This window comes from Puntigrus tetrazona, chromosome 3, assembly GCF_018831695.1.
Source record: "Puntigrus tetrazona isolate hp1 chromosome 3, ASM1883169v1, whole genome shotgun sequence".
In the NCBI taxonomy this organism is placed as follows: Eukaryota; Metazoa; Chordata; class Actinopteri; order Cypriniformes; family Cyprinidae; genus Puntigrus; species Puntigrus tetrazona.
Window position 1 is genome coordinate 1,168,707 of NC_056701.1, and position 15,864 is coordinate 1,184,570.

Consider the following 15,864-nt stretch of genomic DNA (forward strand, 5'->3'; position numbering starts at 1 on the left):
AATTGAAAAATATGGTTGCGCAGTGACAACTGACATCTGGACAGAAAACTACCGAAAAACCTCTTTCCTATCAGCCACAATACACTACACAGATGCAAATTACGACTTGGTGTCAAAAGTGCTTTTTGCCACACCATTCGATGCAGGCATTTCAAAAACCGGCGAAAACATTCAATCTTTACTATTTCAGAATCTCAGAGTATTTGGAATAGATAGTTCACAGGCATACAAGCGGTCGAAATGAGTTTCCTCCGTAGGGTGGCTGGGCGCTCCCTTAGAGATAGGTTGAGGAGTTCAGTCACTCGGGAGGAGCTCGGAGTAGACCCGCTGCTCCTCCACATCGAGAGAGGCCAGCTGAGGTGGCTCGGGCATCTGTTCCGGATGCCTCCCGGACGCCCCCCAGGGAGGTGTTCCGGGCATGTCCCACCGGGAAGAGGCCCCGGGGAAGACCTAGGACACGCTGGAGGGACTATGTCTCTCGGCTGGCCTGGGAGCGCCTCGGTGTCCCCCCGGAAGAGCTGGAGGAAGTGTCTGGGGAGAGGGAAGTCTGGGCGTCCCTGCTTAGACTGTTGCCCCCGCGACCCGGCCCCAGATAAGCGGAAGAAAAAGAAAAAGAAGAAGAAGTTCACAGGCAAACAAACTTGTCTTTGTCGCTGACAGAGGAGCGAACCTTATCGCAGCTCTACGTGGGTTCACGAGACTGAACTGTAGCGCTCATATACTCAACATCACTGTGATGGACAAAACACCCAAGCTGGCCACCTTCTGAAAGACGTGAAAAAACTAGTCACCTACTTTAAACATTCTGGCCTGCAGGTGAAGCTAAGTAAGTCTCTAAAGCAGTCCGTGGAAACGAGATGGAATTCAAATTTCGAAATGCTGGATTCCGTGTTTCAACAGTATGATGACATTGCAACAATCCTGTTAGAAAATAAACAGTTTGATAAAGTAGCTTGCATCAGCAAAAATAATCTTAAAACCCTGGTGACGTTTTTGAAGCCATTCAAAGACGCAACCAATGACTTGGAGTCAGACAATACAGCCTTGAGTGCGTCTCTAGTTCTGCCGTGGTCCGTAAAACTCAGAAACCACTGCGAGGCAGCCATGACTGACTGCATCCTTAGTGAAATTGCAACGTCTGGACGAACTAATGTCACCGAAAAGTTTGGCACCAACTGGAATTCACATGCTCTACAAAATAGCGACATTGCTCACTCCCAAACTGCGTCAGTTAAAGATGATTGATGATCAAGAAAGACAAGCTGTGATTATTGCTGTCAAAGTGCTAGTTGACGAGTTGGGCTTTGATGAAAACAGAGAGGAAAACCTACCACCACCAGCAAAAAAGTCTGCTTTTCAGGACTTTGCAGAATGGGAGGATGCAGATGATACCATAGACAGCGACGTCTCAATTGATTCCAAATCTCCACCTGGGGCTGCTGGATCCTCAAGAGGAACTGGATATGGATCTGGAAATAGACCTAGCACCTCCTCTTTATCATAAATGCCCACTGGTTCCGTCCAGCCATCCTGAAGAGCGTCCGCTAGGTACTGTTTCCCAAGAGCTCCCTCCCTTACCATACGACGTCGATGGATCCCAGCAGCCCCTGCACTCATCCTCAGCTCACCATCTGGAGCTCGCCACGAGTCTGCCGGTCTCCATCGCCATCGTGGGTGGAAGATCCCTCATCTCACCGTTCCGCCTCCGAGTCCCGGACTCCACCTCGGCTCGTAGACCCGTCGGCTCCCCCTCCATCCGTCACCTCGGGATTCCTCTCCTCCGGCTTCGCCTCGTCCCTCCATCTCTCTGGCTCTGTCAGGCTCCTCCTTCCCTCCGGCTTCACCTCAGCCCTCAGTCGCTCTGGCTCCGCAGTGTCCTTCTCGTCCCCCGTCTCCGCATCGGTCGCCGAAGCCTGCGGTGTTGCCTAGGTCCTCCAGTGCCTCGGCGTCACCCTGGCTCTTCGGCTCTCCGCATCCACCTCAGTCTCCTCCACTACCTGCTCCACCGCCGTCGGTCGGCCCCATGGAGTCGATGGCCGCTCCTCCTCCCTCCGTTGGCTCCAAAGTGGACCATCATGGCTGAGCTCTGGATCTCCTCCTGCTCCGGACTCCTCCTGTCTCCTCCCTGTCTCCTCCCTCCGTCTGCACCTCCCTGGACCGTGTTTGCCAACCTCCTCCTAAATTCTGTTATGCATATTTTATGTTCTATTTTGATGTTACTCTTTAGGTGCGAGAACACACCTTCAGGGGGGTAATGGCACGTCTTTGGACTTGTTTGTTTTTGTCGTGTGCCATGTGTTCTGTGTGACCTACTTTTGTTAATTGTGTCATTGTCTTCACCTGTGTCTTATTTATTAAGTAATTCCGTTGAGTATTTAAGTCTTGTGGTTTCAGTACTGTTTGTCCGATCTCGTCCTAAACATCCTGTTTGTCCGATCTCGTCCTGTTTGATTAAACTTGTTTATTTTATATTCTTGTCAATCAATCAATCAATCATTTTTATTTATATAGCGCTTTTAACAACACAGGTTGCATCAAAGCACTGTACAGTATAATGACAGGGATGTATAGTGACGAGAGTGACCAATTTCTTATTAAATGCAGAGACGGTCTCTGTAGTCAATTCAACGATAGTCACTAGAAGTTAAGTGTCCTTGTGAAGTGATCCTTCACCCCTAAACCGCACCTTGACACTTGTTTTTTTTTTTTAGTCATAAAAATGTGTTTTAGTGTAGTTCGATTTTTGTTTTCCTGTTATGTACGTTTATTTGTTGATGTTTTAATTTGGAATGTTTGAACAAAGTTTAAAAATGTTCATAAAAACGTTGATTGTTAATAGAACATTTTATTCTTTAAATAGTTTTAGTTTGACGTTCCCCTAATGTTTGAAAAAAATGTTTCTACTTGTTTCAGAATGTTAAGAAAAAATGTGTGTGTGTGTGTGTGTGTGTGTGTGTGTGTGTGTCAGGAGATGCTGGCGTATCACCGGAGGAGTCAGCAGATGGCTCAGCCCGGTCTGTATGTGGGCGTCCTGAAGCTCTGCAGCTCAGTGGATCAGCTCCGGATCCTGGTTCCTCAGAAATTACCCAACATGCCCTGCCACAGCCGCGTCAGGAACCGGTCGCACGTCTCACGGTCAGACCGAGGGACACCTGAACTGATTCACATACACACACACACACACACACACACACACACGGACTGATTCACACCTACTCTCTGTGTGTGTGTGCAGGGAGGAGTGGGCGTGGCTACAGGAGCATGCAGTGGGCGGGGCCTTTGGAGCTCGGGAGGGCGGGGATGAAGCTGTGATTGACAGCTCAGGTGTGCAGGACTTCGTGAAGGCCCTGAGATCCGCAGTGACGCACCTGCTGACCAAACTCAGCGTCCCGCTGGAGAGGGTTAGCGCTCCATTCAACACACACTTTCACAGAGCGCCGCGTTAGCCAGGAATTCCCATGCAGTGTGTGTGTGTGTGTGTGTGTGCAGGCGAGCGAGTACCGTGTTTACACACAGGAGCTGCTGCAGGTTGGAGATCAGGTGTCTGTGATTCTGCTGCTGCCGCCCTGTGAGGAGTTCAGATCCCGCCAGCGTCCGGCAGAGGGAGCTCAGCACACCTTCACCGTCCCGCTGCACTGCTTTGAGCTCGGTCAGTCGGTCAGCTGCACACACACACACACACACACAGACACACACACACAGACACACACAGACACACACACACACAGACACACAGACACAGACACAGACACAGACACACAGACACACACACAGACACAGACACAAACTGATGAAAAAGCATAAGCATGAAACAAATAACAACCTATAAAAAAATACAGCCATTAAGAAATTCCCAAACGACCAGCGAAAAGTAATTCATATAGTTTTTATTTTCCTAAGTTTAACGTTGGTGCAACATGAATTTGTGCCAAAAAAGTTTACATAAATCTTCTCTTCACTGGAAATTGATACAAAATATCATCTTTCAAATGCTGTTCCTTTTTCGACATTCAAACGATAAATGCCACAATCATTCCTTCGTCTTTAACACTAGGTTTTATGTAAAATGAACATGAAGGAATATCTCGAGGGTTATGATCATCAGTGTGTCAGTCACAGAGACGTCAGTATAACAGCTCGTAAAGAAAACCTGTTTAAGTCTAGAGAACCTTATCTGTCTTCTGTTATAAAAAAGTTGTGTAAAAGATTAGATTGAGTGATGAGTACTGAACCATCATGATGTGATGATTGACCTGTGTGTGTGTGTGTGTGTGTGTGTGTGTGTGTCAGTGCACCTGTGGGTGTACGAGCAGGATCTTCTCTCTCAGTACTGTCAGCTGTGGCTCAGACTGGAGCTGGACGTCCGTCTTTCCCAGCAGGCTTTGAGAGAAGCGCTGGACACCGAGGAGCTGCAGGAGGCCACGGAGAGACTCGCACACGTCACACAGCTGGCACAGGTGAGCGTTTACCCCCTCACACACACACACACACACACACACTCTCTCTCTCTCTCTCTCTCTCTCTCTCTCTCTCTCTCTCTCTCTCTCTCTCTCTCTCTCTCTCTGTCTCTCTCTCTGTCTCTCTCTCTCTCTGTCTCTCTCTCTCTCTCTCTCTCTCTCTCTCTCTCTCTCTCTCTCTCTCTCTCTCTCTCTCTCTCTCTCTGTCTCTCTCTCTCTCTCTCTCTCTCTATCTGTCTCTGTCTCTCTCTCTCTCTCTGTCTCTGTCTCTCTCTCTCTGTCTCTCTCTCTCTCTGTCTCTCTCTCTCTCTCTCTCTCTCTCTCTCTCTCTCTCTCTCTCTCTCTCTCTCTCTCTCTCTCTCTCTCTCTCTCTCTCTCTCTCTCTCTCTCTCTCTCTCTCTCTCTCTCTCTCTCTCTCTCTCTCTCTCTCTCTCTCTCTCTCTCTCTCTCTCTCTCTCTCTCTCTCTCTCTCTCTCTCTCTCTCTGTCTCTGTCTCTGTCTCTGTCTCTCTCTCTCTCTCTCTCTCTCTCTCTCTCTCTCTCTCTCTCTCTCTCTCTCTCTCTCTCTCTCTCTCTCTCTGTCTCTCTCTCTCTCTCTCTCTCTCTCTCTCTCTCTCTCTCTCTCTCTCTCTCTCTGTCTCTCTCTCTCTCTCTCTCTCTCTCTCTCTCTCTCTCTCTCTCTCTCTCTCTCTCTCTCTCTCTCTCTCTCTCTCTCTCTCTCTCTGTCTCTCTCTCTCTCTCTCTCTCTCTCTCTCTCTCTCTCTGTCTCTCTCTCTCTCTCTCTCTCTCTCTCTCTCTCTCTCTCTCTCTCTCTCTCTCTCTCTCTCTCTCTGTCTCTCTCTCTCTCTCTCTCTCTCTCTCTCTCTCTCTCTCTCTCTCTCTCTCTCTGTCTCTCTCTCTCTCTCTCTCTCTCTCTCTCTCTCTCTCTCTCTCTCTCTCTCTGTCTCTCTCTCTCTCTCTCTCTCTCTGTCTCTCTCTCTCTCTCTCTCTCTCTCTCTCTCTGTCTCTCTCTCTCTCTCTCTCTCTGTCTCTCTCTCTCTCTCTGTCTCTCTCTCTGTCTCTGTCTCTCTCTCTCTCTCTGTCTCTCTCTCTCTCTCTCTCTCTCTGTCTCTCTCTCTCTCTCTCTCTCTCTCTCTCTCTCTCTCTCTCTCTCTCTCTCTGTCTCTCTGTCTCTCTCTCTCTCTCTCTCTCTCTCTCTCTCTCTCTCTCTCTCTCTCTCTCTCTCTCTCTCTCTCTCTCACACGTGTGTGTGTGTGTGTTGTAGAGTCTGTCTGCGCTGTGGAGTGAGAGCCGCTGGCTGATGGACGTCATTCACACGCTGCGCTCCAAAAACTCAGAGGGGGCGGTGCCTCTGGGGCGGGTCATGACCTCACGACCACCAATCAGATCAGCCGCTGATGAGGCCACGCCCACCGCTTTACATCCAGCAGAACAGACACAAACCGGTGAGAGAGATGAAGATTAGTTAGTATTCTGCTCGGGTAATAGTTCAACTTTTAGTTATTATATTTTTAGGGTTTAAGTTCTTTATGTTGACTTTGAATGAATGTTAAAGTGTTTTTTAAAATAGTTTTTTCATTTTTAATTATTAATTTAAATGTTACATTTTTTCTTGTTTTCATATACTTTATATTCCTTTTACTAAGTGTTTTATTTTCTTCTTTTATGACATAAAATTTGCTTTTCGTTCTTTTACTGTTTCAAAGAATTTCAAGCTTAAATTAATTTTACATTTTTGAAAAAAAGACACAAAATGATAAAGGATGTGTTTATCACAGGAAACTTGGGTTTAAATGATAAAAATTGTGGATAAAAAAGGATAAAAACCGGACGTGATTTTTAAGAAATAATAAAGAATTCCAGCTTGACCTGTTCTTTCTGCAACAGAGGTCACGGGGTCAGAGGTCAGCACGCCTGTGGAGGTCACAGAGGTCACAGGCGGGGTCACGTGTCCGGAGTCGCCCCCTCGCACCACACCGACAGCCTCCAGCCGCCGTCTCCCGAGCTCGGCGAGGGTCAGGAGCTGCTGACGGAGATGATGGAGCTGTTCCAGAGCCTGGATCTGCTGGGAGGGGGCCTCACGGACCCCCAGGAGCCGGACTGGAGCGATCCAGAGCCCGACCTGCAGAGCCAGGAGCAGGACGATGGTGCCGTGACCCGCAGGGACCATCCGGTGCGGAGTCTGGTGGAGTGGGTCAAATCAACGGTTTAATCAAACCCAGGCCGGACTAGAGGTGGCCTTAAAGTGCCGTTATTATGGGTAACGAAGGGTTCATATTCTGGGTTCGGGAGTCCCCCAACAACAAAAAACACTTGTATGCATTTAATTTCACCTTCTCTGCTCAACGATTCATTTTTACAAACCCCTCCTTTTCTTTGTGATTCCACTCTGATTGGTCTCGCTGATCTCTTCAGGCCTGTAATGTCTGATAAAGCAGCGTTTGGGAGTTTATTTCAGCGCTCGAAAGCGGCACCTAGTGGTGAAGAATTACTTTGCATTTTCCTTCAGACCAACACGAAAGAGCGGTCATCAACATGAAGCCGATTCGTGAGAGTGGACTCTTTCTATCCAGACGATGAATCACGTGAGATCCACTGAACCTGACTCTCCGGTCTCAGAGCAAACTCATAAATGAATGAGAAACATGTCAAATCTAATTATACACACACTTCACTTTTAATGGTGTTTTAGTATTTTGAATGCATTTAATATATTATAGTTTAAACAAAGCATTCGTGACGGGTTTGAAAGGGTTTGGTTCTCCCATCAATAGTTTGGACAGATGCTCATCTCAAAAATAAATATAGTAAATTATTATATTATGAAATTGTATTATTATATAATTCAGTAATAATGTTATAAATTAAATAAAAATAGTGCATATGTATAATATATTGTATCTTTTGTTATAAACATTGCATTATATTTATTTACCTTGTTTTTTAGCGTTTTTTTAACAATTTCATTCATTTTTAGTGGTTTCATTCTAAATGTCTTTTAATTGTTTTTCTAATATCTATTATTTCATATATATATATATATATATATATATATATATATACATATATATATATATATATATATATATATATATAATTTTTTCTGTACAAATCTATTATGAAGATAAAGATTTATGTCTGTTTGTATATCGTTTTGTTAAATGAGTAAATACGTTTTACTGTAATTATTACCGCATGTTTATTTAATAATTAAAAAAAAAATTATTTACCAGAGTTGTAAACCAAATGCACTTGAGTGATTACAGCAGGTCCCTGTTTCCATGCAGAGATCTTCTTGATTTCACTTCTTTCTGGGTGAACGAGAGCTCGGTGTGTCTGTCTCTTTAAGTCTCGGTCGTGAGTGAAAACATGGCGGAGGAGGAACGCGAGAGTTCAGCTGCTGGTGAGTGGAAAGAAAAGTCTCGGTCAAATGATCCTGATAAAGAGAGTCGAAGGACAGTTAAAGGGACAGGACTTTCTTTCAGCTTCATCCTGTCATCTATCTGCTCCTGCTTTTATTTGTCACTCTCTGCAGAAATGTTCATTCGGGTTCTTGTCATGGAAACGTCCAGAAATGATAGAGATGCAATATAAATATTTTCTTAATTTTTTATATTCGTCAGATAAATTATTAAATGTAACGTTTGGCATGATAAAATAAAACCAATTTGACAATTTGTCTATTTACTTTTTCATTGCATTTAATGTCGTTTTTATTTCTTTATTATTATTTCTTTATTATTTACTTTATTAGTATTTAATCTGAATGACTATACATTTCTCAGTAGATCAATCATAAAACACACACACACACACACAACTTTCTATTTTGGCTGCGATTAATACATTTCATACCCTTTAAATTGCTTTTTTATTTCTATTAATTACTGTATGGTGGCCGTACAGGATTAGAAAGCGAACCAGTCCGGATCTGTTGGTACTAGAAAGCTGTCTTTATCAACTCAGGCTTGATCTTGAGGTAACGGAGCGCGTGCACGTGAACGTCACTATCGAATCAAATGCTTTTAAACGAAGATCGAACCACATGAAGAGTTCAAACGATGTCTGCACAGTTACTTACCCGTATGAATGATATTCACATTACTAATAACAATCGGGTGCGTGTCGTCTCAGGAGCTTCGGCTGAGGTCCGGATGGTTCTGCTGGGTCAGACGGGTTCAGGCCGGAGTTCATCTGGAAACACGATTCTGGCTCGGTCCGCTTTCTGGGCTGACGCGTCGCCCCTGTCGGTCACCAGCCGCTGCCAGCGGTCGGGGGGCGTGGCGGAGGGGCGGAGCCTGCGGCTGATCGACACCCCGGGCTTCTTCCACACCCGTCTGAGCCCGGAGGAGGTGCGCGCGGAGCTGAGCCGGTGCGTGGAGCTGAGCGCGCCCGGGCCGCACGTGTTCCTGCTGGCCCTGCGCGCCGGGCGCGTGACGCGCGAGAGCCGCGCCGCCCTGGACTGGGTCACCGCCGCGTTCGGGCCCCAGGCGCTGCGCTTCACCTTAGTCCTGATCACCTGCGGCGACGCGCTCGGAGCGAAACCCGCGGGCGACTTCTTGAAGGAGAGCGAGGAGCTGTGGGAGTTCGTGTGCGGCTGCGCGGGCGGCTATCACGTGTTCGACAACACTAAAGGTACCGCTGCGTAAAAAAACTGATATGAGATTAAATAAAGTGAAGTCGGAATTTCAAGACACAAAGTGAAAATTGAGATATGAACTAAAATTGCAATTTGCGAGATAAAAACGTAAGAGGAATAAATGTAGAATTATGAGAATTGCAAGAAATAAACTTTTTGATAACTTAGAATTGCGAGATATTAACCACAGAACAGCGGAATTGTCAGAATTGAACAAATGTATGAATTGTGAGATATTAACACAAAATCGTGACGCAAACTCAAGGCAAACAAAAAATTGCGATGAATACAAAACGCGAGAAAAACAATTGCGAGATTATTTCACGGAATTGCGACAAGCACTAACTTGCGAGGCATAAACTTAGAATCGCAAGATATAAACTCCACAAACACGGAATAGCGAATAGTTTATAAAAAGAACACTATTTTACCTATTTGGTGTAATCCCATGTGTTTCCACATACAGTATATTACTGTTTCTCCTCTAAGCCCCGCCTCCTGAAACAGGGTTGATTTCTACTAAGCTCTGGTGAGCTCTGATTGGCCAGCTATCCAGTGCACTGTGATTGGCCAAATATTTCAAGAGCGTGAGGGAAATGTTACGATCATGATGTGACGCTGTATCCCGGCGCTATGACACGCGTGTAACCCTCCAGAGATAAAGATGATAAGATGTTAATCAAATGTAAATGTGACTTGACTGAAGGTGTGGAGGAGAGGTCGCAGGTCACCGAGCTGCTGCAGAAGATCGATCTGCTGCTGGAGCGTAACGCGGGAGAGCACTACACCGCCGACATGCTGCTGCGGGCGGACACCGCTGTGCGCCACATGCAGAGGAGGATCCTGGGAGACGGCCAGGAGGAGGACGGGGAGGCCAGGGAGAGGGCGGAGCGTCTGTTCTGGTACGAGCTGCTGAGCGCCGTGGGCCGCGGCGCCGTGGAAGCGTCCGGTGTGATGGAGAAGGGCAAGGGCAAGGGCAAGAAGGTCAGAGCCGTGCAGAGGGTGGCGGCCATCGCCTCCACGCCGCTGTCAATCACAACCACTGCTAAAGTGATGGGCGGAGCCGTGAGAGAGGGAACCAAAGTCCTGTTGAAACACAAGAAGACGCTCCTGCGCTGAAACACACACACACACACACACACACACTTCAGAAACCTTGAGCAATACTGTATAAATAAGCAGATAAACACACATCATCACTTCCTGTAGATGTGATAATGTTTGCACTGCGATGACAATGCATGAATCTCATTTTCACGTTTATTTTTTGTGATATATGTAGTAGAGCACTTTCAAAGAATACATATTTAAAGCTGTATTTATAGTTATTGTTTAATTATCATATATATATATATATATGTTGGCGATTTATGCATTTTTTGTAGAAAGGATTAGAACGCGAATGATTTTGATTGTGCTAAAATCTTCACACGAAATCTGTTTTCTAGTTACGACTGCATGATGTCTGTTTAATCCTCACGAACGTCTGATTCATCTATTTAATGAATACAGAATCATCAAATAAAGAGCCGTGACCCACTGATGGTTTGAAGTGTTTCTGCGCTCAGAGACAGAAACTCTTTATTGGCATGCTTTATAAAAACCAGGGCAGACGAACTGCCCGTCTTCATTAAAAAAATCGTTATGCTATTGCCAGACATCTGTTTAATGTCATTCTTGGTATGAAATGTGGTTTATACAAACATTCATGATCTTCTGGGTACATTGGCACAAGAACACTTAAATCAAACTTCCCTTTACAGAATGAAAAACTATAGTCGAGAACAAAACCATGTACTACAGAACAGAAAAACAAGAATAAAAGAGAATAAATGAGAAAAGCAAACTATGAACTACAGAATGTGTTCACACACACACACACACACACACACACACACACACACACACAACATTGTCTTTATGAACAGAAACACATTAAGGCATCAAAGACGAGACACGTCCAGCAGATCTGATCACTGTAAGGCACGATTACACCGACCACGCCTGCAGCTCAACACAGGAACTACAGCAGCGGCCGGTGATGATGTCACGACTGGGTGTGGCCTAATGCAGGGGCGGGGCCTGGTCCAACGACTCACACCGGCATCGGCAAACTCATCTTACCGCTTCCTCTCAGCACTGCAGATAGATAGATAAAAAACCCTTTGATTAATACATCATCTAATCTTCCAACGAAAACGGGGATAAGCTTGAATTCGTGAGACGTCTGCTGACCTCTGGTGAAGTACAGGTAGAAGAAGTCGCAGTAGAAGATGGTCTGGACAACGCCGGACACCACGGCGATCTGGTCGAAGAATCCCTCCACGTGATAGCGCCACACCCAGTTAGCGAGGTACAGCGCGCGGTACAGGCCCAGGAAGAACAGGTAGTGTGTGGTGATGGACTCGGCCTCGCCCGTCTTAGTGATCATGAAGAGCTGCGGCAGGATGGCCACCGACTCCAGATAGATGGAGAACGTCCACAGGATCTACACAGACGTCAGTCGTGACAAATAAAAACTTTGTCATTAGCCAACGAACAGCTTATATTGAGGACAGTCTGCCAAAACAACAGTGCATGGAATGTTCTACTTGATGATGTAATAGTGTGGATAAGCTCCGTCTCCACAGAAGACGTCTGACATCACTGCCTGTTTAGTCCCACCCACCGATTCTACATCATTGCCCGTTCAGCCCCGCCTACTAATTCTACATCATTGCTCGTTCAGCCCCGCCTACTAATTCTACATCATTGCTCGTTCAGCCCCGCCTACCAATTCTACATTAGTACCTGTTCAGCCCCGCCTAATTCTACATTAGTGCCTACCCGCCTACTAATTCTACATTAGTACCTTTCAGCCCCGCTACTAATTCTACATTATTGCCCGTTCAGCCCCGCCTACTAATTCTACATTAGTACCTGTTCAGCCCCGCCTACTAATTCTACATTAGTACCTGTTCAGCCCCGCCTACTAATTCTACATTAGTACCTGTTCAGCCCCGCCTACTAATTCTACATCATTGTTCGTTCAGCCCCGCCTACTAATTCTACATCAGTGCCCGTTCAGCCCCGCCTACTAATTCTACATCAATGCCTGTTTAGTCCCACCCACTGAATCTACATCACTGCCCGTTCAACCCGCCTAATAATTCTGCATCAGTGCCCGTTCAACCCCGCCTACTAATTCTACATCACTGCCCGTTCAACCCCGCCTACTAATTCTACATCACTGCCCGTTCAACCCCGCCTACTAATTCTACATCACTGCCCGTTCAACCCCGCCTACTAATTCTACATCATTGCCCGTTCAACCCCGCCTGCCCGCTCAACCCCGCCTACAACTACATCACTGCCCGTTCAACCCCGCCTACTAATTCTACATCACTGCCCGTCCAACCCCGCCTACTAATTCTACATCACTGCCCGTTCAACCCCGCCTACTAATTCTACATCACTGCCCGTTCAACCCCGCCTACTAATTCTACATCAATGCCTGTTTAGTCCCACCCACTGAACCTACCTTAGGAAAGAGTGAATGAACTACAATTTTAATGAACTTACAGACCATCTTAGAACTCTGTTCTTATCATTTAATTTCTAATTCATTTACAAACAACGCACAATTCCACGGTGCATTTTCAGAATACTGAAGCTAAAAGATGATGCTGTGCCGACTATACGAGATCTTTTCTGTTGCTTTGTCTGTTGCAAATTGCTATGATATGCACTGTACGAAATGTAGGCTTTCACACACACAGAACTATTAGCCGGGCGTAGCGGGTGTTTACAATCCCCCAGGCCTATTCAAACGAGAGGTCTGATGAGGGGGGGCCAAACGGCAGGAAATACTCCTAAACCTAAAAATAAAAGACAAAGGTTCTGACCTCCAGCGGCGTGAAGGCGTAGTTCTCCAGGAACGACAGGCCGGCCACCGGCACCAGCAGGAACTCCACACGGAACGAGTCGCTCTCGGAGTCGTACGAGTTCCTGAAGCGGAAGTAGATGAGGCTGACGGTGGCGTACGCCAGGACCAGATACACCACCTGAGAGACAGACGCAGCCCTGTCAGACATCCAGGGACTCGAACCCACAACCTGCTGTTGCTTTCAGTGTTTGTAGTCTGGCAGCTTCCGGGTCTAACGTCCTACAGCTTTACCATGAGTTTTGCATGAGTTTAAATAAATAATAATAAATTATTTATGGGCGAACTGCAATAACAATTCAGTGCAAACATTTGCTGAGCGATCCATCAAGATCTATCATGGCATGAAGCTTTAAAAGTAAAATAATAATAATACATAAAACAACAAAAAAGAGATATTAATCTTAATTTCAGCTTTTAAATCTAGTAATAATTATGTATTTATGTTATAATTTTTAGAAATATCACACACACACACATATATATATTTTTTTTTTTCCTACTTTTCCATAATTATGACTTTTTATCTTATAGTTTTGACTGATATTGTTTGTCTTACATATGACTTCATCTCTGATTCTACTTTTAAAACTCATTATTATGACTTACTTTGGTTACAGTAATTATGATTTAGTATCTTATCAGCTGAACAGCGTAATTATGACTGAAGCATCATATCGTTTTGCCTTTATTGACTGTCATAAATTTCTCATAATTATTCATTTCAATCACAATTTAAAACGTTTTTAATCTCGCAATTATGAATTAGCATATCATATTTTTTCTTTTCATCTTATAATTTTTCCTTAGCCTCTAGTCTTGACTGTCATTATTTTTTCATGACTACATCTCAATCTCTTCTTTTAACCCCACATTTATGACTTCTGTTATCATTTTGACTTTTTATTTCACGATTACTTCATATATCTTAAATTCCGACGTTTTCTCTCATTTTTAAATACCATTAATAATCATCATTATGACTTTGTATGTCAGTTTTGGCTCATCTCACAGGTTTTTTTTTTCTCTCTTTACCTTCATGACGGTGTTGTAGATGGAGATGAAGGACGTGAACAGGTCCAGGTATCTAGTGGTGAAGACCAGTGCAAACAGCACCTGAGACTTCCCAGAAATACCTGAAACACACAGAGAAACTACTTAAGAAAATAACAGAACGGGACAAAACAGCATCTGGGGTTCCTCGAGGAATCTGGAAAGTCTTAAAGGCATGCTTGGTGGCTCACGTAGTCAGCTGCCACGTAAACACAATACAACTGCACGTGAGCAAACGCCGAGAAGATCGTTCACAGCGAAGACAGTCGCGCGTTTGCGCCTTTAAAGCGTTTTTCACGTGTGAACGGAATCTAAAGCAGATCCGCTCCGGTTCCGCTCCGCTTTCTCGCTTCCAGGCCCGTTTTTATCACCAATAACACTCAACAATAGTGCATAAAAAAAACACATCAATTTGCAGCTTTCCATCACTCTGCTCTGCATGTACCTGCGCATGATTTAGACCTCCAGATCTTCAGGAACAGAATAATGATGGCGACCAGATGACAAACATCTCCAGACAGTCGGAAGATATTCATGTTATAGATCAGTAACCAGCGCCGGGTTTAAAGAGTTTTGCAGCTATCCTCAGATCAGATGGTCGCTCCGCTGGAATAATAGTAATAATAATAATAATAAAAAAAATCTCGTTCTGCTGCTCAGCGTCACCCGGTTGCGGGCAGAAAGCTCTTAGTAGATGTGCGCAACAGAATCCGCGACAATTTACTGCAAAGTCCCTGTGATGGTGCGTGCGCTCGCGCCGCTGATCGGTGACGTGGCTGATGCTCCGCGCGACCAGGATCCGGGTTTCCGCGTTCACGAGCCGCGTCACTGCCTCTGGGGCGCGCGCCTTTAAAGGGGAAACGCGTCGGCTGTGCGTCCCAGCTCAAACTCGAGGAGACCTCACTTTAAACGACCGATCTATTCTTATTTCAAAAGCAAACAAAACCGAAAAAGATTATAAAAAAGCCACAGGATTAAGAAAATGGCACAGGGTTCTGTATTCTATAATTCCTATGCGATTCCTAGGATTTTCTGCGCAAAGGATTTTGTTCTTATCCTGACAGGATACGCAAAAGAGAATGATTAGATCCCAGTGAAAACTACAACACCCTCAAGTCCTGGGCCTGTAAGGATCTCGCTGGAATGGTTTCGATGCTAAACTAACTTATTAGTCTATTTCTACTACATGCAAACATATGCAAACGTCTTCTCGTTTGTTAGTGCAGATGCTCGTCGTGATGTAGTCGGCTCTCCAGCTCGTTGCTCTGTGATTAGACGGACAACTGCTCTGAAACAAAGCACACGGGTTTGGCTTTGGCTACATTCAAATCACACCTTATAAATCTCTCTCCCTCACCGAGGCTGTAGATTTGCATCGTCGATCAATTGTGTTTAATGGCAGCGTGACGTGTAAATAAAACCACAAAAGCCCAGGTGGAGAGGAAAACTTGCAGTATATCGCCACACTAAATGATGTAGTAATTTTTAAGTTTAATACAAACGGAATTAGACGAGCAACACGAATGAATCGAAGCAGTATCCCTACCGATGTTTTCCTCTAGAGGACAGTAAAACTCCCCCAAAAAGCCTACTGATGGCAGATTAAAGTCACATAATACCCTCACGAAACATTCTTTATATGTACAGAAATTATAATGGGTTCCACTACAAATCTACCATTTAAAACATTATAACGTTTAACCATTAAAACCCAATAAAAATGGTTTTGGACAAATTCCATTGGGTTTCAACAAGCCACCAGTTACCAGACACCAACAGGCGCCATACTGTTTC

General features: G+C 45.1%; 3 protein-coding genes across 6 annotated transcripts in view; 2 read left to right on the plus strand and 1 right to left on the minus strand.

Moving 5' to 3' along the window:
• The window catches only part of LOC122329844 (ankyrin repeat and fibronectin type-III domain-containing protein 1-like), a 15,835-nt gene extending 8,470 nt beyond the window's left edge, over positions 1–7,365 (plus strand). For both annotated transcript variants that reach the window (XM_043226462.1, XM_043226470.1), the window contains exons 13-18: positions 2,969–3,135; positions 3,236–3,401; positions 3,490–3,649; positions 4,291–4,457; positions 5,721–5,901; positions 6,344–7,365. In XM_043226462.1, the coding sequence (XP_043082397.1) occupies positions 2,969–3,135; positions 3,236–3,401; positions 3,490–3,649; positions 4,291–4,457; positions 5,721–5,901; positions 6,344–6,486 (984 nt within the window). In that variant the 3' untranslated portion in view covers positions 6,487–7,365. The remainder of the gene's footprint in view (positions 1–2,968; positions 3,136–3,235; positions 3,402–3,489; positions 3,650–4,290; positions 4,458–5,720; positions 5,902–6,343) is intronic.
• LOC122330455 (ER lumen protein-retaining receptor 3) overlaps positions 1–14,882 on the minus strand; it is a 19,273-nt gene extending 4,391 nt beyond the window's left edge. Inside the window, exons 1-6 of one of the 2 annotated variants that reach the window (XR_006248017.1) lie at positions 14,516–14,882; positions 14,053–14,153; positions 12,980–13,138; positions 11,331–11,583; positions 11,002–11,234; positions 2,110–2,114 (exon numbers count right to left, since the gene is read on the minus strand). Coding sequence is in view for 1 of the 2 variants with exons in the window: in XM_043227478.1 (XP_043083413.1) it covers positions 11,191–11,234; positions 11,331–11,583; positions 12,980–13,138; positions 14,053–14,153; positions 14,516–14,606 (648 nt within the window). In the remaining variant the exon portion in view is untranslated. Of the gene's footprint in view, positions 1–2,109; positions 2,115–10,638; positions 11,235–11,330; positions 11,584–12,979; positions 13,139–14,052; positions 14,154–14,515 lie in introns of those variants that run through there. The other variant, XM_043227478.1, reaches the window with a different exon arrangement.
• LOC122330304 (GTPase IMAP family member 9-like) lies at positions 7,526–10,635 on the plus strand. Of its 2 annotated transcripts, none has more exons than XM_043227216.1 (3): positions 7,526–7,859; positions 8,591–9,091; positions 9,802–10,635. In XM_043227216.1, exons 1-3 carry the CDS (start codon positions 7,826–7,828, stop codon positions 10,212–10,214), a joined length of 948 nt encoding a protein of 315 aa, XP_043083151.1. In that variant the 5' UTR covers positions 7,526–7,825; the 3' UTR covers positions 10,215–10,635. The 2 variants fall into 2 exon arrangements, with proteins under 2 accessions (XP_043083151.1, XP_043083158.1); XM_043227223.1 differs by lacking the exon at positions 7,526–7,859 and adding an exon at positions 7,866–8,435.
• Positions 14,883–15,864: the final 982 nt, after the last annotated feature.